The sequence below is a fragment of the Neophocaena asiaeorientalis genome, unplaced genomic scaffold (genome assembly GCF_003031525.2).
Source record: "Neophocaena asiaeorientalis asiaeorientalis breed wild unplaced genomic scaffold, Neophocaena_asiaeorientalis_V1.1 scaffold398, whole genome shotgun sequence".
NCBI lineage: Eukaryota > Metazoa > Chordata > Mammalia > Artiodactyla > Phocoenidae > Neophocaena > Neophocaena asiaeorientalis.
The window spans coordinates 2,133,117-2,156,931 of NW_020173416.1; the positions used below are offsets into that span (position 1 = coordinate 2,133,117).

Here is a 23,815-nt window from a genome sequence, read left to right on the forward strand (position 1 = left end):
GTCCCTTCCGCCGTGGCGCTCTTCCCAACCCCGGACTGGCTAATTCCGGGGTTCCGAGACTGCCGCTCGCGCTCCAGCGACACCGCTCCCTCAGGAGTAGCCCGGGCAGTGCAGCCCGCCCGACTTTCCGTCAGGCTTTGCCGCCCGGCGCGCCGTCAGTGACGGCATGCAGGGGGTGGGCGTTCCGGCTCGGGAGGACCCCGCCGCGGCCCCGGAAGCGCCTTGTTCTGAGCGGCGGTGGCGGCGGTCGCCGGGATGTCTGCGCGGCTGGGCGGCTGACAGCGGAGTAGGAACGGGCCCCGTGCCCGGAATCTCGGCTGCCGCTGCTAGAGAGCGGCCTGCGCCATGGCCAACTCAGCCGCCTCCTCAGAGCATTTCGAGAAACTGCATGAGATCTTCCGCGGTCTCCATGAAGACCTACGAGGGGTGCCGGAGCGGCTCCTGGGGACGGCTGGGACAGGTGAGGCGGGGTCAGGCTGAGCCCAGGGGCACCCAGCTCCGCCAGCTCTGGGAAGAAGAGCTCCCACCCCCTTCCCAGACCCTCCCTCCCTTCTCTCCGCTTCTCATTCTCAGACACGCCCCCTAGGGCTGGCTGGGTCCTGGCGCCCAGGATCTCTCTGCCGCCCCTTAGCGTGCTCAGGGATGCACCTCGGAGTGTCATCTCCCTCTTGATCCTCCTGTAGCCTTCAGATTTTTCTCGTTTCATTTTCACTATGGCAAGAAGAGCGTAGGGGACCTAAGCCTGCGATCCGGTATTTGAGTAGAATTGGGTTTTCTTTTGTAGCTCTCTGTTTTTGTTTTTTTTTTAATATCTTTATTGGAGTATAATTGCTTTACGTTGTTGTGTTAGTTTCTGCTGTGTATTTTGTTTTATACATTTAACAGTGTTATTCTCAAAAGAGGTCCGTAGTTTTCACCAGATTGGCAGAGGATCTGTAGCACAAAAAGGATTAAGAACCCAAGGGAATCATAACTTTTGGGGTTGGTAAATAACCAGTCGTGAGGGGGATTGGTCTTTAAAATCAGGATTGTGGTCTTTAGGAGTGGTCCCCTTATGAACTCTCTGCTTAGACTGTCTCTTGCCCCTTGATTTCAAAATTCAGAGTGCTGCAAGCTTTGCTTGGAGGAGCTAAGAGTTTTCCAGTTGAATCTGTATAGGAAGGTCTCCTATAGTTCTTTGCCTTAAGAAAAATAGATCTTGATGGCAAAGCAGATGAGACTTTTATTGCTTTTACCTAAGTGTCAAAGCTTGAGTGTTTGCTCTGTGTGTTACCCACCCGAGGTCATATGAATTGAATGACTCTGGTGAGAATGAAATTCATACCTTTGTTCAACATTTATTGGGAGAGGCTGCTGTGTGCCAGGCACTGTCCCTAGATGCTGGTAATATGGCACATGACAGTGAAAAGACTTACAAATCTCTGTTCTGATGGGTCGATGATAATATATAAATATTAAGAGGTGGTGTTAAGGGCAATACAGGAAAATAAAGCAGGGCCAAGGAATGGGGGGGGGCTCTAATTTTAAATTGGGTGGCTGTGAAAGGCCTCTTTGAGGAGGTGGCATTTGAGCAGAGACTTGAAGTAAGGGAGTAAGCCACGCAAAAATCTGGGAGAAATGAATGTCAGGACAGAATAGTACTGCAAATGTCCTTAAGCAGAAATGAGCTTGGTATGTTCTAGGAAGAACAAGAAGGCCAGTGTGTTTGGGGTGGAATGAGCAGGGGAGATAGTTAGTGGTAGTAGATGAGGCTTTAAAGAGGTAGGCAGGGCCAGATTGCATATGGGCCCTTGTACACCAGGGTGAAAGATGTGCATCTTTTTCTAAATGTAGTGGCTTGCAGTTAAAGGATATAGAACAGGAGAGTGATGGGATCTGATTTACATGGTTGAAAAATAGACCGTTTTTTCAGCCTTGTGTTGAGTTAAATTTTGCAATGTCTATTTCTGTAAGGCTAAATAATGCCAAAGGACATTCTGTTTTGAAAATTAGAAAACTGAGTTAGTTATATTCACTTTTGTCATCTACCTAAACTTCTAATTCCTGCAAAGAGGACACTCAAAAAGGTGTGAATTTCTACCCAAGTGCGAAATACTCGAACACGAGTTGCTGGTAATGCTTTGTTCAATGAGTAAGTAAATAGAATATACACATATCCGCAGGTTATAAGAATTTCAACAACTTTTAGTCTTCTTATTCACTACTTTATTCATACTTCTCAATAAGTATTTGTCAAATAAGTTGAATTTAATTAAGCAAACACACCAGGCCTCATCTCTGATTCCTCTTTTTTCTAGTCCTGAGACTACTTCGTAGGCTTTCCACCTATGAAGCTTTATTTTCCACCATGAATTATGAAGCACTGAATAATGTACATAACACATCCCTTGCATTTAGCTTATGCTCTGTAATTGAATTCAGTTTTTTCAATAAACATTTATTGAGAATTATGTATCAGTTAGTGTCCTGAGCCCCGAGAAGTTCCAAGAGTTCTTTCCTTAAATGGGAGCAAATTTACCACAAAGTGTGTGATGAGTCCTAAGATAGTTTTGAGACCATGACAGAAAAACCTAACATGGGCGTGGGGGAGCAAGAGGGAAGCTTCACAGAAAGGGGAACTTCTAACTGAGTGTCAAGGGTTGAACAGGAGTCTGCCTGAGAGGGGAAATGGGAAGAGGCAACAAAGGAAGAAAAAAATCAAATATTCACAACTATTACTGGAGCTTAAGATATGTGTGGGACCTAGAGGGTTGGGATAGGGAGGGTACGAGGGAGATGCAAGAGGGAGGGGATATGGGGATACATGTATACATATAGCTGATTCACTTTGTTATACAGCAGAAACTAACACAACATTGTAAAGCAATTATACTCCAATAAAGATGTAAAAAAAAAAGAGTCCTAATAAAGAGTGGCTGCCACTTTCATTAAAAAAAAAAAAAGGTATGTGTGGGAGAATAGTAATAGATGAGGAAAGTAAGACACAGCCAGACAGTTAAGGGACCTAAGTGTCACATTAAGACATCGAGACTTGATATGGAGAATCAGTAAAGGACTTCAAATAGCTGACTAATATGGTTAGATTTAATTTTAGAAGGAGAATGCTGGTGGCTGAGTAGAGGATGAAAGAGAGGCACAAGACCATGTTAGGAGCCTTTATGGCAGTCATCTAGGTAACATGGGAATCTAGAGAGTCCCAAATCCAAGAGGTGATTCTGGACAGAAATTAACCATACTGATTGGACATGAGGAGTGAGGGAGACAGATTCAAGAATGTCTGCATTTTCTCACTTGGTCAGTTGAGTGAATGATAATTGTAAGAAATGTAAGAGTAGAAGCAGGCTTGTTTGGGTTGTGGATGAGAACATCAAGAGTGATTACACAGAATAGAGAACGTATGTCCATTCTAGCCTGACAGATATTTCTTCTCCTACCATTAAAAATAACATTTATGAAGAAGATACATGAGTTGAAAGGCAGTGTATTGTAATATTTAACAGCAAGGATTCTAGAGCCAGACTGCCTGAGTTCATATCCTAGGTCCACCTCTTAATAGCTTGGTGACCTCGAACAACTTACTTTAACATAATGAGTTTCCCTTGCAAAATGGGAATCAGTCATTATATTTACTTCATAGGGATTTTTTGAGGATCAAGCGAGCTAATATATGTAAAGCCCTTAAAATACTGCCTAACAGTAGTAACAGCGATTAGCCATTATTCCTATTGTATGTGAAATTGGATATTTTATTTAAATAAAACATAAGAATACCAGCTCTGTATACAACTACCCTTACCTTGCACTACTTTCCCTTTTTTTCTAGAGCACGTATCTTCTAACACACTAGACACTTCACATAGTTTTTTTAATTAATTAATTTATTTATGGCTGCGTTGGGTCTTCGTTGCTGCGTGCAGGCTTTTCTCTAGTTGTGGTGCGTGGGGGCTACTCTGTTGCGGTGCGCGGGCTTCTCATTGCGGTGGCTTCTCTTTTTGCAGAGCATGGGCTCTAGGCACGCGGGCTTCAGTAGTTGTGGCACACAGGCTCAGTAGTTGTGGTGCACGGGCTTAGTTCCTCCACAGCATGTGGGATCTTCCCGGACCAGGACTGGAACCTGTGCCCCCTGCATTGGCAGGCGTATTCTTAACCACTGCGCCACCAGGGAAGCCCAGACACTTTACATATTTATGATATTTATAGTATATTATTTGTCTTCCTTTCAGTAGAACAGTGGTTTTCAAAGTATGATCCCTGAACCAACAGCATCAGCATCATCTGGAAACTTGTTAGAAATGCACATTCTTGGTTCCCACCCAAGATTTATTGAATCATTAACTGTTTTAACAGTGTATTTTAACAGCCCTCTGGGGGATTTCTGATGCCTGTCAAGTTTGAAGGCCACTGAACTAGGACATAAGCTCATCAACACATGTTGTTTCTTTCTTTCTTTTTTTTTTTAAATACATGAAGCCTCTTGATTTTTATTTGTGAGCCACCAACTCAGATATTTTTTGTTTGTTTTTGTTTAAGTTTTTTTTTTTTTTTTTTGCGGTACGGGGGCCTCTCACTGTTGTGGCCTCTCCCATTGCTGGCCTCCGGACGCACAGGCTCAGCGGCCATGGCTCACGGGCCCAGCCGCTCCACAGCATGTGGGATCTTCCCGGACCGGGACACGAACCCTTGTCCCCTGCATCGGCAGGTGGACTCTCAACCACTGTGCCACCAGGGAAGCCCCCAACTCAGATATTTTTCAAATGCTTTACGGACCAAACAGAGCAAATCTGCAGGTGAAATCTGACCTGCCAATTTAATCTTCTGTAGGTATGTTCAACAGGTACTCATTGAATGAATGCTTATGTACAAAACTAATGATTTGAAAATCAAATCATGGTTTTCTATTAATTACATTCCAGTTGTAGAGACTACTTTCTCCAGAAGAAAATGTTGGCCTCAGTCCATAAAACACTGCTTAAAATTTTAACATTTACATGAGAATCATTCTTTTGTTAATGGGAAATGTAAGCAAATCTAATTCTAAAAATGACCCCTGAAGAAGTTAGTTAAATGGATAATCAGTTCACTCTTATAGATGCCTTCTCATATGATATTAAAAGGATCACACAGCCAGCATGTATTGGCATTCTTGTTTATTTCTTGTTACTTAAGTAACAAGAAGAAGTTTAAATGTTTAAACTGCTTAATTTGATTCTTTTCATGAAGGCATTTAAAACTGCTATCAGCCATACTGATATCTCTTTCTTTGAATTTCTATAGCACATGTTATTTCTTGTCTTTTTGATAATAGCCATTCTAACAGGTGTGAGGTGATATCTCATTGTGTCTTTGATTTGCATCTCCCTGATGATTAGTCTAGTATCTTTTCATGTACCCTTTGTCCATTGTATGTCTTCTTTGGAAAAATGTTTATTCAGATCCTCTGCTCATTTTATAATTGGATTGTTTGGGTTTTTGCTATTCAGTTGTATGAGTTCTTTATATATTGTGGATACTAGCCCCTTATCGGATATATGATTTACAAATATATTCTCCCAGTAAATAAATTTTTTTCATTTTGTTGAGAGTTTCCTTTTGCTATCCAGAAGCCTTTCTTTTTTTCCAAGCAATTTATTTTCTGGTGTGTGTTTTTTGCCTTTTTTTTTTTTTAATGTAGTTGATTTACAATGTTGTGTTAATTTCTTCTGTACAGCAAAGTGACTCAGCTATACATGTATATATTCTTTTTCCTATTCTTTTCCATTATGGTTTGTCACAGGATATTGAATATAGTTCCCTGTGCTATACAGTAGGACCTTGTTGTTTATCCATCCTATATATACTAGTTTGCATCTGCTAATCCCAAACTTCCATTCCTTCTCTCCCCTACCCCCTCTCTCCCTTGGCAACCACAAGTCTGTTCTCTATATCTGTGAGTCTGTTTTTGTTTTGTTTTGGTTTTTGTTTTGTTTTGGGTTTTTTTTTTGGCTGCACCACGTGGCATATAGGATCTTAACCCTTGCTCCCTGCAGTGGAAGCACAGAATCTTAACCATTGGACCGCCAGGGAAGTCCCTGTTTTGTTTTGTTTGTTTTTTAGTTAATTTATTTTTGGCTGCATTGGGTCTTCATTGCTGTGCACAGGCTTTCTCTAGTTGCAGCGAGCTAGGGCTACTCTTCGTTGCGGTACATGGGCTTCTCATTGCAGTGGCTTCTCTTGTTGTGGAGCATGGGCTCTAGGCACATGGGCTTCAGTAGCTGTGGCTCGCAGGCTCTAGAGCACAGGCGCAGTAGTTTTGTGGCGCACGAGCTTAGTTGCTCTGTGGCATGTGGGATCGTCCTGGACCAGGGCTCGAACCAGTGTCCCCTGCATTAGCAGGAGGATTCTTAACCACTGCACCCCCAGGGAAGTCCCCCTGTTTTTGTTTTGTAGATGTGTTGATTTGTATCGTATTTTAGATTCCACATATAAGTGATATCATATACTGGGTTGTTTGTTATTTTGTCGTTGAATTGTATGAACTGTTTGCATATTTTGGAAATTAAGCCTTTGTTGGTTGCATCGTTTGCAAATATTTTCTCCCATTCCATGGGTTGTCTTTTCGATTTGTTTATGGTTCCCTTTGTTGTGCAAAAGTTTGTAAGCTTGATTAGGTTCAATTTGTTTATTTTTGTTTTTATTTCTATTGCCTTGGGAGACTGACCTAAGAAAACATTGGTATAATTTATGCCAGAGCATGTTTTGCCTAGGATCTCTCAGAAGCTTTTAGTTTGATGTAGCCCTGCTAGTTTATTTTTGCTTTTGTTGCTTTTACTTTTCGTGCCAAATCCAAAATATCATTGTGAACATTCAAGTCTTTAATCCTTTTTGAGTTAATTTTTGTATATAGTGTAAAGATAGTGGCCCAGTTTCATTCTTTTGCATGTGACTGTCAAATGTTTCCCAACACCATTTATTGGAGAGACTGTCCTTTTCTGTGAGGGAACAGGAAACAAATATTTCTCTCCTGACACAGAGCTTCTAAAACCCTTGTAATTTCTGGGAGCACCTTTTATTCAGTGAGGCTGCTCTGGGTGGGCTCCTAGGTGGCTTCTGGATGGGAGCTGGTTACCAGAAAGACCAACCCATGATTAGAAGCTTGGATTTTCAGTCCTGCTCCACACTTCTCTGGAGACGGGAAAGGGGCTTCAAATGGAATTAATAATTAACCATGTCTATGTGAGGAAGCCTCCATAAAATTTCAGTAGTATGGGGCTCAGAGAGCTTCCAGGTGGTTGAACATATCCACACTGGGAGGGTGGTGCACCTCAACTCTGCGGGGACAGGAGGTCCTGTGGGACAGAACAGGAGGGGAAAGAGACCCTCCAAGACCTTGCCCTATGTCTCTCTTCATCTGACTTTTCATCTGTATCCTTTATCATATCCTTTAATAAACTGGTAAACCTAAGTAAGTGTTTCTCTGAGTTTTGTGAGCCTCTCTACCATATTAATTGAATCTGAGGAGGGGGTCATAGGAACCTCCAGTTTGTAACCAAATTGGACAGAAGTTGTGGGTAACCTGAGGACCTACTACTTGCAATTGGCATCTGAGGTGGTGGTGGGGCCAGTCTTGTGGGACTGAGCCCTGAACCTCTGGAATCTGATACTGTCTCTGGGTAGATAGCGTCAGAATTGAGTCAAATTGCAGGACACCCAGCTGGTGTCTCAGAGAATTGCTGCTGTGGGGAAAAAACCCATACATTCGGTGACCAAAAGTGAAGTGTTCTTTGTGAGTAGTAAAGGAGACACATGGGAAACAAACAACAGGAGGAAGGACTAAGTTTTTTCCTATACAGGAGAGAAAGATAGGAGGGAGAAAGACTGGGTTTTTCCTAATACATTTCCCCATTGTATATTCTGGGCTCCTTTGTTGTAAGTGAATTGACCATATATGTGTGGACTTACTTCTGGGCTCTCTTTTCCATTCCATTGAGCTTTGAATCTGTTTTTATGCCAGTACCATACTGTTTTCATTATTATAGCTTTGTAATATACAGTTGATCCTGGGTGCCAGCCCTCTGCGCAGCTGAAAATCTGAGTGTAACTTGTTGGCCCTCCTATCCAAGTTTCCTCATTATCTGCAGATTCAGCCAACCACAGGTTATGTGGTACTGTAGTATTTACTATTGAAAAAAATCTGTGTATAAGTGGACCCACCCAGTTCAAATCCTTGTTGTTCAAGGGTCAGCTGCAGTTTGAAATCAGAAAGCATGATGCCTCCAGCTTTGTTGTTCTTTTTCAAGATTGCTTTGGCTAATTGGGGTCTTTTGTGGTTACCTAAAAATTTTTGGATTGTTTGTTCTATTTCTATAGAAAATGCCATTCAGTTTGCTATTATTTTGTTGAGGATTTTTGCATCTGTGTTCACCAGGGATATTGGCCTATAATATTTTTGTGGTGTTCTTCGCTGGTTTTGGTATCAGTGTAGTGCTGGCCTCTTAAAAAACTTTGGAAGTGTTCCCTCTTCTATCATAAGCTCTATATTTTGTCTGTTTGGTAAATTATGTATCCTAAGCACCTAGAGCAGTGCCTAGTACATACTAGGTGCTCTATAAATATTTGTTGAATGATTGTATAAATACTGTGAATTGTTGGGAAGAAAATAGTAATAATATATGATTGGGTATAAAAACTCAGTGTGATTTTATTTCTATTCTGCCGTGTTTTCCACAGTTTCACCACTTTTAAACTCTATCTATATATCTATATATCTATATATACCTATTTAAAAAAAGGATAGGATAACAGACACAATGTGTCCTACTTTAGGAATTTTGTATGACAATGACAATCCATTAGCATATATGATAATTATTAATCCATTTAATATTACATTAAGCACCTACAACCATAATTTCTAGTCTTAGCTTCGCAGCATATGAAGATGTCTCTCCAGATACCTCAGACTGCTATAAATTCTTATCCAATTAATAGAGTAAGTACCTATAGTCAGGACTTTTAGTTTTAGTTTTGTAGCACCTGAAGGCACATTATTTTTTTTTGAAGGCACATTATTATTGAACATTATAAAATTATTGAAAGTTTTTCATTTTAATTCACTTAAATCTCAGTATCTATACGTGAGACTCCATTATTTTAGAAACCAGAAAAAATAATAACTATGAAGGATCATATGTAGCAGGTTGGTAAACACAATTACTCACTAACTGCAGAATTTTAATTTTTCCAACACTCTTCATATTCTTTGGTGAATTTTGTTTTTGCTCAGTTTTTCCTACCTAGGGATTTACTTTTAAAAAACAGTGGTAGTTACTATTTATTGAACCCTTAATATGCCTGGCATTTGTTATGTGTTTGTTATGTGTATTGTCTCTTTTAACTCTTTCAGACAACTGTACGAGGTCAGTACCGTTATATTTCTTATTTATAGTTGAGGAAACAGGCTTAGAAAGGATCAGGTAACCATGTGGTCTACAAAGAGGATGTAGGTCCTAGAAATGCCACAATGGGGCGCCAAAAACATTAATCACAGATTTTAAAGATCCTGGTGAAACTGAAGTTATTTCCACAGTTCTGATGGACCAAGGTTAGTCATTCTTGGGCTGGCAATTCAAATAGCCAGAAAGAAAGAGAGGCTGCCACCTTGGTCGAACATAAGGTAGGTTTCCTCTAGCACTTTCAGAGCTGGGTGTTTCCATTTTATTCCATGTCCGGGGCATTGTGCGGCCATCCACCCAGTTTACCAAACATTCAGCTTCAGAGTGAGTCAGTCACAGGTGAGGGGTTTGGGAAGGCATGTGGGGTAGGGGATAGTGTTATTTGGAGTAGCTCACTCTTGTTTCTGGTGTCTGTTCTACCCAGTATCAGTCCTGTTGTTTTGTAGTTGATTGTAGTGTTAATTCTAACTCCATAAAAAATTAAGAGGTTAAGAGGTTTGAACATATTATACCTGTATACCTGGGAGCACAAAAATGCCCCTCAACACTATAGTGTACAGAAGCACTGGGTTGGGAGTCAGGAGACTTGCATTCTGGAACTAGTGTTGCTACACATCTACTCCTTCTGTGGCCTTGGGGAAGACAGTTTCTGCAGGCTCTAATTTCCTCAACTGCTAAATGAGAAGGTTAGACTAGATGATCTCTGAGGTCCATCTCAGCTCTTATATTCATTGATTTCACAATTCTGAGTCTAAAGCATAAAGGAACAGCTATTGATACCTCTCAGTTGGGTAGGGGTTTAATCTCTTGAACCTTTAAAAGTATATAAGTTGTAGAGCACTCCTAGTAGAACGCATGCCTTATGAAATCAGATAGAGAGCAGAGTATTCCAAAAAGACTGAGAATAACAGAATCATGCAGGGAAGTTAGTGAAAGGCTCAAGATTCTGTGTGCTGCCTCCTTCCCCTCCCCCAGTCTTATTTATGTAGCTACTTTCTTTGAGTCATTCTTAGGAATGCAGATTTTCATGTCTTTTAACAAAGAAAGAATAATGGAGGAGAATTTATGACTAATAGAGATGTAGAAAAATCTAGGACGGGAATGCACTTAGAGAATACTGTCATCTTGGATCAGAAGTGAGTGTGCTGGAGTTTGGAGATGTGCCTATTCAGAGGAGTGACGACACTCAACACTTCAGTGAATGCTTGTTACAAAATAATATGATAGCTGTCCATGGAAGTGGCCATTCTTGATTGCAGATATTATTTCACTGCTGATAGCTGAAAACGCAGACTACTCAAGGATAATAACAGCTGCTTTGGCACTTATTTCAGTTACATCATGGTTAGTCAAGATGTAGGCCATTTGCCAGGGCTGAACTTTCTCCTATTTTTTTTTGTTTTTTTAAACTAAAAACCCTGGGTTTTGGGCTTCCCTGGTGGCGCAGTGGTTGAGGGTCCACCTGCCGATGCAGGGGACACGGGTTCGTGCCCCGGTCCGGGAAGATCCCATGTGCTGCGGAGCGGCTGGACCTGTGAGCCATGGCTGCTGAGCCTGTGCATCCGGAGCCTGTGCTCCGCAAGGGGAGGGGCCGCAGCAGTGAGAGGCCCGCGTACCGCAAAAACAAAACAAAACAAAACAAAAACCCTGCTGCTGATGAGTGGTGTGTAGTGAGAAATAGTTTACCTGGAGTACCTATTTAGGGAATGTCACATGACAACGAAGGCAGCTTAGTAAAGGGTGCATTGTTGTTTGCTCTTGTAGGCAATAGCAGTGTCTAAGGAGTACCCTACCAGGTTTAGAGTTCTAGAAGCTATGGGATGTATAAAAGAAAAAGTAAATTTCTCTACTCAGAAGGATCTTGATCTCACGTTGAGAATATAGAATATACACAAGCAAAATGATTTATGATCAGTTGAAAAGCAGTGGACAGCTGACATGCTAGATGCTGTTGTGATTAACAAAATGTAAATCCATATAAAGCATTACAGTGGTGTTACATCGTACATGGTATTTGGCTTTAAAGTCAAGATGTGAGATGAAAATCAGGGTAAACAGAATTATCCAAGAAAATCTTAGGACAGCATGTCAAGTACCCATGTGCCATCCCTTTGTAAGCGCAACTCAGCTGTTTTCTTGGCATTGGAAAAGATTGCTCTTTCTTCAGTTGATGGAAGTGCTGGCTTGTATTTAGAAATCACATTGAGCTTTTTAAAAGACCGTGTCCTGGGCTTCCCTGGTGGCGCAGTGGTTGAGAATCTGCCTGCTGATGCAGGGGACACGGGTTCGTGCCCCGGTCTGGGAAGATCCCACATGCTGCGGAGCGGCTGGGCCCGTGAGCCATGGCTGCTGAGCCTGTGTGTCTGGAGCCTGTGTTCCGCAATGGGAGAGGCCACAACAGTGAGAGGCCCGCGTACCGCCAAAAAAAAAGACCGTGTCCTTATACGTGCTACAGTATGGATGAACCTTGAAGACATTATGGTAAGTGAAATTGTAAGATTCCTCTTATATGAAGTGCCTAGAGTAGTCAGATTCATAGACACAGAAAGTAGAATGGTGGTTACCAGAGTCCAGGGAGAGGGGAAATGGGGAGTTAGTGTTTAATGGGTATGGAGTTTCAGTCTGGGATGATGAAAAGGTTCTAGAGGTGGATAATGGTGATGGTTACACGACATTGTGGATGTACTTAATGCCCTTTAACTGTATACTTAAAAACAGTCAAAATGGTAAATTTTATGTTATGTATATATTTTACCACAATTAAAGAAAACTATATCCCCAGATTGTGAACATAATTCCAAAAGATGAGTTCAAAAAATATTGTAGCAATGATAACTTTGTGGTAATAAGTAGATTATGTATAGATTTCCAGGGAGAAGATTCATTTGGATGTATACATTAAAAAGAACAAAAACTCCTCATAAATAGGACTAATTTTTGCTTGTTAGATATGCTTATTAGGGCTTCCCTGGTGGCGCAGTGGTAAAGAATCTTCCTGCCAATGTAGAGGACACGGGTTTGAGCCCTGGTCTGGGAAGATCCCACATGCCATGGAGCAACTAAGCCTGTGTGCCACAACTACTGAGCCCGCGTGCCTAGAGCCCGTGCTCCGCAACAAGAGAAGGCACCGTGATGAGAAGCCCGCGCACCGAAGAGTAGCCCCCACTCGCCGCAACTAGAAAAAAAACCGCATGCTGCAAAGAAGACCCAATGCAGCCAAAAAAAAATTAAAAAAAAAAAAAAAAAAAAAAGCTATGCCTGTTAGGTATGACCTACCTCCTCATTTTATAACCAAGGAAGGAGGTTAGGTCCCAAAGAGATGAAGAGAATTATCCAAGCTTACATGTTGAGTCAGACCCAAAGCTAGAACCAGAACCTAAGCCCCTTTACTCACCAGCACTTCCCCCATACAGATGTTTACCAGGTGACAGCATGCCAGTACTCCCTTCATCATTTTTGCTGTGTCCAAGCACCATTTTTACTATAATTAATCATTTTATTTATATATTTCATGTAAAATGCATTTATTTAATACATAAAGTTACTTTAAAAGGAAATTTTATATCACTACCTTAAATGGAAAATCTATAGAACCTATCTAAATGATCAGAAAAAATACAGTGAAGGCAAAACAGTGCTGTTTTAGTTAGATGTTATTGCTTTGAAGCTAAAGCCTGTTCTGTTTTTGTTAAAAGGGGAGATGAGTAATTTTTAGGTGTTAAAGACATACTAGCACTAAAATGATATGATGCAAAGTACTGAACAAGGAGTGACTTTCCCTGTGTGAGTCAGTGGTATTTTACGTCATTTCCCATACCACTGCCAGTGGGTGTGGCTAAGAAACTTGTGCTGTATACCATGCAGTCTCTCCAGCGAGCAGAGTAGGTGGGTTTTGAATTTGTTTTGCAGAACAGCAGTGGATAAGGGTTAACATAGAGATGTGATTTACAGTGGGAGTGAAAATGGGGACAAAGATTTCAGAGAACTAGTATTGTTAAACATTCTTATTGATGAAAGTGTGCCTGGTTCCTGTTAGGATGGGTGAAAAAAGACTGACAATGATTGATTTAGACCTGTTGTCTTTCCTAGTAGGGATGCTGTTGGTCTTTGGGGCCAGATCATTGTTATGCAGGACTGTCCGTAGCATAGATATTCTTGTTCCCTGGACACTTAATGCCAATGATAATACCGTCCCTCTCCCTTCCCCCCAGTTACTGTGATAACTAGTTCCCCTATGTTTCTAAATGTCTTTTAGGGGTGATTAAGTACTATAGTAGTACCTGCAGGAAAGGAATGTGGAGTTTATTCTAAGCAGAGGGTATAGCCTCTAGGAATGTTTGGAAGCAGGACTGAGCATTGAAAACTTGTCTGTCTTTTCCAGAAGAGAAGAAGAAGTTGATCAGAGATTTTGATGAAAAGCAACAGGAAGCAAATGAAACGGTGAGAACAAGGAACAAGTCCTTATATCTTCTTCCTGTTTGTTGGTCTTTTCCAGAAGTAATGCTTGTGACCTGATCACAGATTAACTCTTCCTGTCCATTGATCTTGCTTTTGATTATTTCTTACCGAATGAGGCCAGTTGATGGGGCTGGGTGTTGAGGGGCAAACACAAATGGGTAAAGCTTGGAGACTCTCCTGAAATGAGTCTTTGATAATACATTGCTGCTGTAATAAGGACATTCTCATACTTCTACCTGGGTGGTCTTTTAAAATCTCATTTTAAAAGCTGGCCATTGAGATCAGTTATTCTCCTTTGTTAAAATTACTGTTACACAAAATGGAGCTCAGAGGTGGTTCTAGCCATGTTCCCTTCTGGTTTTGGGGGGGTTTTTTTGTTTGGTTTTTTTTTTTTTTTTTGGAGAGTGTTGAATTTTGCATATATGCCAGTGTAGTTTTTATTTTATTATTTATTTATTTATTTATTTAAATTTATTTATTTATTTTTGGGGCTGCACCGGGTCTTAGTTTCAGCACGCAGGATCTTTCGTTGCAGTGGGCAGGCTTCTCTCTAGTTGTGGCGTGTGGGTTTTTTTCTCTCTCTAGTAATGACCTCTGTAGTTGTGGCGCGTGGGCTCTGTAGTTTGCAGCACGTGGGCTCTCTAGTTGAGGCGTGCGAGCTCAGTAGTTGTAGATCGTGGGCTTAGTTGCCCAGCAGCATGTGGGATCTTAGTTCCCTGACCAGGGATCGAACCTGCGTCTCCTGCATTGGAAGACGGATTCTTTACCACACTGGACCACCAGGGAAGTCCCTATTCCCTTCTGTTTTAAAAGACAGGAGGATTTGGTACCTTGGGCAAGGCATGCATGGACAGGATGAGTTCCCAGTCAGGACCCAGAGCTTGTCAGATGTTGGTCCAGGTTGCTGAGCAGTTTAAGAACTGCTTCTCTCTTAATCTGTGCCTTTTCTTTAACAACAACAAAAAACAAACAAAGAAACAAAAAGCAAGTTTTGCTCTCACCTTTTAGAAGTAAGGGTCCTCTGTTCTCCATATCATTGTGTTCTGGCTTCAGCAAAACCTTTTAGGAGGCTGGAGCTAAAATCCAGGTCCCTGGTAGTACTCCAAAGAAATAGTTGCCCCTAGTATTTGCTACTCCAGAGTAGACTGAAAAATTCTTTTTAAGCCAGAGAACTTCTTTATTGCTTGTTGAAGAACAACTTCCTTATCTCAATGCAGTTCTGAGAAGGTAAGCTTATCTGCATCCTTTTCTCTATTCTGCATCTATTTTAAGAAGGATCAGCCTACCAGACTGTGGAAACTATCTCCTTCATAATGGGAGTACCAGAAACTTTTCTAATACCTGTGTACAGCTGGGCATATCCATGATACCTGTTACAGAGCCAGTCTTCTTTTTCACTTAACATCTTGGTAGCATTTCAAAAACCGTTTAATTAATACCAATTTATTTGTTTGGTGCTTAGATACTTTCTTTCCCTGAACTTAAAAAAATTAACCAGTCCTACTCTGGCCATCCCAGACAGACGGCTTCATGTAAATTGGGTCTAGGTGTTACAGTTTACTTATCCCAGAAAAATGGGAATGATTTGGACCCCTGGTTATTCTGTTTGTCTACATGGAGACAAACAGTTGATTTTCAGAAGGAGGAGGAAGGGAAGAATCTTGATGCCATACCCCTAGCATTTTTAGTACAGTAGATCTCAGAGTGCTTCATGAAAGCACTTGAACCATAACAGGCTAAGAACTTGGTATACTGAAAAGAGAGTTTGAAGATTTTTGAATCCTGACTTCTCTTGTTATGTAATCTTGAGCAGGTTTCATCAAGTCTTATATATGAAGTAGAAGTAGTATTTCCTACCTTATTGATCTGTTGTGAGGAATAAATTAGAGAATGCATGTAAAAAATGTTTAATAAGCTATAAGGTACTTGTTAGTTTTCTCACTCATTCATCACATACTTTTTGAAGGCCTGCTAGGCACTGTGCCAGGCACTAAGAGTAATGAAGTGAACGTGTCACATGTGGTTCCTGCCCTCCTGGACCACATGGTTGAATATTTATTTACGGTGGTCTGTGGTTTGATTAGTCCAAACTAGACATACTACCCATATGAGAGAGAACAGAAGCAGGCCATCTACTCACTACTTCCTGCCTTCCTAGCTGGCAGAGATGGAAGAGGAGCTACGTTATGCCCCCCTATCTTTTCGTAACCCTATGATGTCTAAGCTTCGAACCTACCGGAAGGACCTTGCCAAACTCCATCGGGAAGTGAGAAGCACACCTTTGACAGCCACTCCTGGGGGTGGAGGAGACATGAAGTATGGTACATACGCTGTAGAGAAGGAGCACATGGTAAGCTTCCCTTGCTGGTCTGTGGCGCAATGATTAACCGTACTGTAGAGTACAGTTCATGTTATCAGTGCATACTTGACTTTTTCCCACTTTATCCTCTTTCTTGCATCCAATTCGCCTTCTCCCCTTGGGTGCCCACCTCTACTGAATTTAATGCAGATCATTCCAAACAATTTGCTTGTTTAGATTTCTTTGTATCCTTTATGTATAAAACAGTGCTTGGTGTGTAGTGGTGATATACAAGTGTTACCTATTCATATTACATCTGGACTCTGTAGTCTGACTCATTGATCCAGTTTCTTTCTCACATATGCCCCCAAAGTTCAGTTAGGCTTTTAATTTATCAGAGTATTGTTACAAAATTAACCCATGCTTTCCCTTACATTTATATCAGGATGGCCCAACAGCCCAGATACAGTAGAGAAAGCAGGCTGCTTCTTAAAAAGCGGGCTAACACCTTACTTTGTTGTGATAGAAAGTGAGCCAGACTGACTCTCTAGCCTCCAGTATTCTCATTTATAAAATTAGACTGACTAAGCCGAAAACCTGTATTCTCAAACTGTCTAGAGAGCATAGTTAAAGGAATAAAACTTCACAAAGATTAAATTTTATGTGTTACATTTGGGATTATATTCCACAGCACAAAGTAGAAATGGCCTGACCAGTAATGTGGGAGAGAAGTGAACAGGGCCCACAAGTGCAGACTGCACGGATGTAGAAAGGCTAATGGCACAATTTTAAACAAATCCTATTTCATGATACATCCTGAATATAGTTTAAGAGATATTCAAATGATACTAGCCTAACATTCCTGATGTCAAAACTAGAGTATTTGAGAATGTTAAATTTTCAAAATTCACTTGTGAAAGGAGGGTGAGAAAAGGCTGGCAAGTAGAGCTTGTTAAAGTGAGATGAAAGGTGTATAGTGACTTTGGTCATTTGTGACCCAAAAAGCCCTGAAAACAAAAAGGGGGAAGATAATTCCAAATAACAATTTTGCTTTAAAATTATTAGTTTCAGAAACTATTTAGAGATACAAACCACCTGCAGTAGAATTATTGTTCCGAATCTGGGGTTGATTTGTGTGACCTTACTGTCTCTTCCTGCTCTTTCTTAAGCCTAATCAGTTGAAAATCCCCATCTTTTATTTTTCAAAACCCTTTTTCCTGCTGCTTTATAAGCCAATGTAACTGGGATTTATTTCAGCCTTATTCAGTGGTTTCCTCATCCACTTGTTCATATGCCATATATGAACTGAAAAGCCTTCTTGTTGCTCCTGATCTGGGGATGCATCTTTTGCCTTCTTGGTGGTGGGGTCTAGTGCTAATAGTCACCTGCTCAGTAATAGGCCTTGTGAGCCAGCCCTTTTTTGAGTGTGTGCACATGCGTGCTTTGAATAGCTGAGAACTTAGAGCTGCATCCGTTTCTGTCAGTGGTTATTTCTGGCCTGACAAAGGCTACTTCTGTCCTTATGCCTTCTGTGCTTAGGATTATAGGTGGAATAAAACTTTGGTGGAGATTTAGAAATAGGGTGCTCGGGAAATTAGGGCAGCTTTTTTGGCTCCAGATATTACCTTCCCTGAGAGCAAATCACCAGTGCAACAACTTCAGTTTTTGTTTTCTGTGCTTGGCCTAAGGTGAAATTCTTTTGGAGGCTTACCAAGAGTGTAGCCACTTTTTTCCCAGAATGTGGTAGTGTCTCACACTTTTAAATGAGTTCTATATGTGCTGAAAACAAATAGCTTATTCATGGTCCCTCAATCCTCAATACCAATCAGTGGGCATTTTCAGTGAATTAAACTATTTCTAGGGCGGTAGAGTTCAGTTGGTTTGCTCTCTCAAAATTACAGGCTGTATGCATTTTGGGGAAGCTACTGTACCCCACATCAGGGCCATTGCCTCTCAGAAGTTGCTAGTCCAGAAAGCACATGAACCAGTTCAAATTCATCAGGAGCACAGGGAAAATGCTCTGATGTGTTTAATCCTTTTCTTGCCTCACTTAAGTGTAAGAAGCAGTGAATTGGGAGGTATTATGATCCTAGATTGAATCCCAGGTTCTCTTTTAGTTTGATTTGTTAGCATCTTTGGTTGCCTTAAAAGTAATGAAAATTATTGCACACGATATTCCTTCTTATAACTTCATTTATAATGGAAGAAGTATAACATTTCCCTTCCATACTGCTATCAGAATCGGCTACAGCCTCAAAGGGCATTGCTTCTGCAAGGCACTGACAGCCTGAACCGGGCCACCCAGAGTATTGAGCGTTCTCATCGGATTGCTGCAGAGACTGACCAGATTGGCTCAGAAATCATAGAAGAACTGGGGGAGCAACGTGAACAGTTGGAACGTACCAAGAGTAGAGTAAGTCTGAGTGGATGGGGAGAGGGGCAAGAGTGGGGAAAGTAGGTGGGCCCGTTACACCCTGATGCCTTGCTGGTGCCAGAAGCTACCACAGTTCCAAATTCAGGGTATGACCTTTTAGGTTCTTACTCTTTTCTCTGTCTGTAGTTTGCTTGGCTGAAAGATATCCCTTGGAAGTAATTTTACTTCTAAGATTTAGAAGTCATGGGGGGGGGCAGGGGGGTGGACTGCAGAAATCCAATTTCTGCATTTATTGAAGATTGTCAAATAAGATTGTAGCCACTCCATCCTTTTACTAGGTCCTGTATTATGAATCAGATTTTCATTTCTCATATGTCTAGTAGAACATCTGCTATTCTTAGGAAAGCTAAGATCTCTTTAAGTAGATGATGCTTTCATGTCATTTAGAGCCAAGGCTATTTTCCACATGTCATAAAATAGTACTACTGACAATTTACAGAGGTTCAATTCTGGGCTGTAACTCTTTACTGTTACCTAAGGTAAGGGAGATCATTGTGAGAAGAAAACAAATACTCAGGCCAAATGATGACTATACTGTGGTGTCTAATCTACTACACTCTAAGAGGCTCTGGAAAACAATTCCTTCCTTCCTTTCTGTACCATCTGCAAAGGAATTTTAAAATAGTACAACTTGCCAATGGATGCTGTATTCTTAAAGAGCGTGAGGCAGATCCAAACTGAAAAACAGATACTGTGGGCAAGACTTAGATATATGAGAAAATCATCTGAAATCCCCACACTGATTTTTCCAGCTTAGTAGCTGTAATTCTCCATTCTTAAAATTAAGTCAAAATGATGCCCCCTTCCCTCCTTAGTGAAAATCCACAATAAAGTACCGAATTCAAGTTAAGCTGTAGAGAAGGTAATTTGTTTTACAGATTGTGTGTTTTTTTCACTTCTGAACTTAACCAGGTGGATTAGTTGAACTTAAAAGCTGAGAAATGAGCTGAGAGATCAACTTAACAAGGTCGCTGGGGAACAGGAACAGATGGCAGGTGGGATCTGTTGAAATATCCTCCAGCTATATAGATTAGTAACAGGCAACCAAAAGGGAATAAAAAAGGCTTTAAAAAAATATTTAATTCCTTTCACAATTCAGTGTGTCTCTTAAAGGGATAAAGAAAAAAGGAGAAAGAACCAGATCGCAAAAATGGTAGTCCACCAGCCTGCAAAAACAAACATTAACTCAAGAGGCTCTTCTGGAGTTTGGCTGATGAAATTCAAATCTTAAGTTGCTCAGTTACGTCAGTTACTGGCAGGTACACTTGAAGACTTTGTTTTGAGTAGGCAAGGTGAAAGATTAGGCCAGTCCCAGAAGTCTCCCCACAGCAACCTTGGGATGTAATAATTCCTAGGCCTACTTGATGAGTACTAAACTATATTATCCTTTCCAGTTTCTTCTGCTTATATGCAGAGGCCATCATTTAAATTGATTTGATTTCTGGGAGTTTTTCAACATATACCCCTTAATGCCCACTGTCAATTTAGGAATGTTCAATTCTATAGTGTGTACTTTCGAAAGAAGGGGGAAATAATGGCTATTTTCTCTTCTCAGCTGGTAAACACAGGTGAAAACTTGAGCAAAAGTCGGAAGATTCTCCGTTCAATGTCCAGAAAGTAAGTTTTTAAAATAGTCACAAGATTAATTTCTCTTAATTCTAATATCTTTCAACCAAGAATGTCAAAGCTTTAAACAGTGACTATCAAAGGTGCTAATAAAGCAGAAGAAATAAAAAATATCGTATAGTTAAATATCCCAGGACAAAGTCCTTTGTTAAAAGTATATATACTGCTCTGATTTAGAGCAGTGGAAACTTTGTCCATTGGGAAGGACTTTTATTTATTTATTTGGCTGCTTTGGGTCTTAGTTGCAGCGCGCAGGCTCTCCATTGCGGCATGCGGGGTTTTTTTTTCGTTACTGTACACGCGCTCAGTAGTTGCAGTGCGTGGGCTTCTCTCTGGTTGTGGTGCGCAGGCTCAGTAGTTTCAGCGCGCAGGCTTAGTTGCCCCGCAGCATGTGGGATCTTAGTTCCCCGACCAGAGATCGAACCCGCATCCCCTGCATTGAAGGCAGATTCTTAACCACTGCACCACCAGGGAAGTCCCTGGAAGGACTTGTAATCCCAGCTTACTTTCCTTAGAGGAGACAGCACATGGGAATAGAGCTTCATATTCCTGGGAATAAATCTGTAAAAACTTAATTAGAAAACTTTTCACTGCTACTGCTTCGTACTTGCTTTTGGCTCTGCTTGCCCTTCATGGGAGTCAACCCCTTATTTGGGAGTTCTGTCTTGTTAGTAGAAATTGACTTAAAAAAAATACAAAAAACGTTGAGGTAAGTGCTGACAGCAACAAAACCAGGGGCAGAAAGGAAGTATTGCCACTGAGGCTGAATTTGGGGTAAGTGGGTGTAGGTATGCATGAAACAAACTACAGCCGAGTCATGAAACAAGCAGGAGCGTGAGATTTTCCTAAACGGTGGCAAATTCCTTGTGGAATAGGGAAATACGTTCAGTTTAGAGTGATGAGATTTTTTGTGTTAAGAAAAGAGTATAGGAGCTTCAAAAAATTTACTTTTATAGTAAATTTATAGAGGTACCCATAGAGGAAGAAAGTAAAAAGGGCAGGAAGTTCACAAGAGATTGAAAGGCACTACTCAGCTTCTAGTTAGTTACTTATCCTAAAGCAGGAACCCCTCTCCCCACCCGAGCTGGACTTCAGCACTGGAGTGTCTGTCGCCAACCCTTCTCCTAATGTGTGCTCACAGCTGTATTATGTAATCAATCAGTGCAGCTCTAGATGGTTAGTGAGTTTATATTTCTGCTGTTTTGAAATATGATTCAACCTGATTTCAGAAATGATGTACTTCTTCATATGTATATTTAATATTTTTCGAACTAGCTGTTCATAGAAAAACTTTTTAAAGTGAAGTACTAACTACCATTTGAAGACATTGTAGAAAAAACATTTGTATGCTTTGGTATCTATTGCCCCAATTTTCAATATTTCTGTGAGGTAGGTAGTAATTATTTATAAGTTTCTTTAGCTGGTAATACTAAGTGGCTACGTGATCAAAAATTCAGTCTGCCTCACAGTATCTGGCCTTGGTCCCAGGTCAAACCCCTAAGTATTAAGAAAGAATGGAAAGAAATAGGTTATCCAGACTTCTGACTACATCCCACTTTGCTTCTCCTTGTAGAGTGACAACCAACAAGCTGCTACTTTCCATTGTCATCTTACTGGAGCTAGCCATCCTGGGAGGCCTGGTTTATTACAGATTCTTTCGCAAGCACTGAACCTCCTACAGGGAACGGTTTGTGGACCAGGACTGTGACTCTGTGAATGGTGTTAGAGACGTGGAAAAATCTTACTGTTGCTGTGAGCTAACGGTTCAAGAAGGCACTGTGCAGCCAGACTGTGGGAGGAGGGAGGAAGATGGAAAACCACTTAAATGTGAAGGAACAGCAATAAGACCAGTATGATATACCAAGGTAGTAAATGCTGTTTATGACTTCTTTAAGTTTACGTAGTGCTCCAGTATATTAATACCCTGTGAGCTTCGAAAAACCAAATACACTTACAGTAGTAGTATCGGCCACCAGAAGGGAGGGGCAGGAAACTTGACAATAGTGAGAGTGCACAGGTGTTCTCATTAAGGCAGTACTGACCCAGACGGTCAGTTAGTATCTGTCTCCACAAACGCCTCCCAACCCTGGAATGCCCATTGCGACAGACAGACACGTGTCGCGCACAGTATCTCCTAAATCCTTACACGTTCTTCACTTTCCGATTCATCTGGTGAACTAGGAGTAGGAAGTTGGTCATAGACAATGTGCCCTCCCTCCCTTGTCTGCCCAAAACTTGAAGCAATCACATCCACTGCCAGGCTGGCTGTAGCCTTGGCCTCTTCCTCTGACGCAGCCAACCGAGGATTGACTTCCACAAGATCCAGTGCCGAGAGCAACCCTGAAAGAACAAAGTATGACCAAAAAAACTTCCTAGCTGCTACTTTCAGTGAGAGTCATCCCACCTGGGTAGAACAAGCTAAGGTAAAAAACAAGTTATTTTCTATAAAATTATCCACCGTCAGGAAGCCCCTTATTCCTCATTCTCTTGGGCATGAATTTAAGTTAAAAACACTCATATACCAGAGTAGGACTGAAAGAAACCTTTTAAGGTAATAAAATCAATTATCCCTGTTCAGTGAACGTAACAGGCATAGCTGACAGGCTTTCCGGTTCGGGTAGGAGCTGGGTCGGGGTGGGGGGTAGGGGGGTGGTAGCAAGAGTTTCCAACCTAGTCGGGAAAATATGTCATTTCCAGTGTTTCTGGGCCCTCCTAGATGCCTGCCTGTAGTTGCATGAAGAGCAGATCTCTCACATCTCACTAGCCAGAGCACGGTTCCCACTTTTGAACTCTTTTGCTGCATCTGTATCTCTTAAGGCACCATGTGCCCTAAAGTATAGTTATTACTGCATATCTCACTCTCACCCCTGAGCTCTGAGGGCAGGTTCCACTTCGGACACAGTTTTTAGGTCTCCCATCAGACTAACCCAGCATCTTGCACTTAGTCAAGGGAAGACTTGGTCATACTTTAATTTGAACTCCAGTTACCTTCTGTGACAGTTTGGGAACTTGTGCCAGAGGGTTTGAGATGGGAAGATTAGACCAGAAAAGAATCTATCCAGACCTGCCCTCTACCACCACCCCAGTACATACGTACGTACGTACGTACATACATATATATATAGTTCTGGGTATATATAGTTGGTTATTCTGGATGAAGTTAATCTACCTCCTGCAAGAGTCATCTGAAGAAACTAGCACTGGAGAATATAAGTATCCGAATATTTAGGGCGGCCATAAAGCCTGGAAGCAGGGGTGAATACACCTATTGGTTTACCAATATTACATGATAGTACCGATACATGTTATGTTCAGTGCTATTACATCCGCTCAGTGTGCCGTCCCTTATTAGCAATGCAGAGTTCAGTGCGCTGTGCACAACTACAATGAGCAGGTATGTTACTGGAGCGTTTCCACCAGTCCCTGCCTGCACGTTCATCTGTGTCTGACGGCTTGTGTGTCCGATTTCCACTGACTAGATGTGGACCTTTTCATAGCCCAGAAGTAAATCAAGAGGGTACAAGCTATTAAAAATATATATTACCCATGTTTCTAGACTGTTGCCAC

At 41.3% G+C, this 23,815-nt stretch overlaps 2 protein-coding genes across 2 annotated transcripts in view; one reads left to right on the forward strand and one right to left on the reverse strand.

Annotated features, from left to right (window-relative positions):
- Nucleotides 1–22,147, forward strand: VTI1B (vesicle transport through interaction with t-SNAREs 1B). The gene is made up of 6 exons (XM_024747241.1): nt 1–460; nt 13,813–13,871; nt 16,048–16,239; nt 18,428–18,601; nt 20,178–20,239; nt 21,822–22,147. The coding sequence occupies exons 1-6, from the start codon at nt 346–348 to the stop codon at nt 21,916–21,918; spliced, it is 699 nt and encodes a 232-aa protein (XP_024603009.1). The 5' UTR covers nt 1–345; the 3' UTR covers nt 21,919–22,147.
- The window catches only part of ARG2 (arginase 2), a 27,521-nt gene continuing 25,812 nt past the window's right edge, over nt 22,107–23,815 (reverse strand). The window contains exon 8 of the mRNA XM_024747240.1: nt 22,107–22,588. Within this exon, the coding sequence (XP_024603008.1) occupies nt 22,383–22,588 (206 nt within the window). The 3' untranslated portion in view covers nt 22,107–22,382. The remainder of the gene's footprint in view (nt 22,589–23,815) is intronic.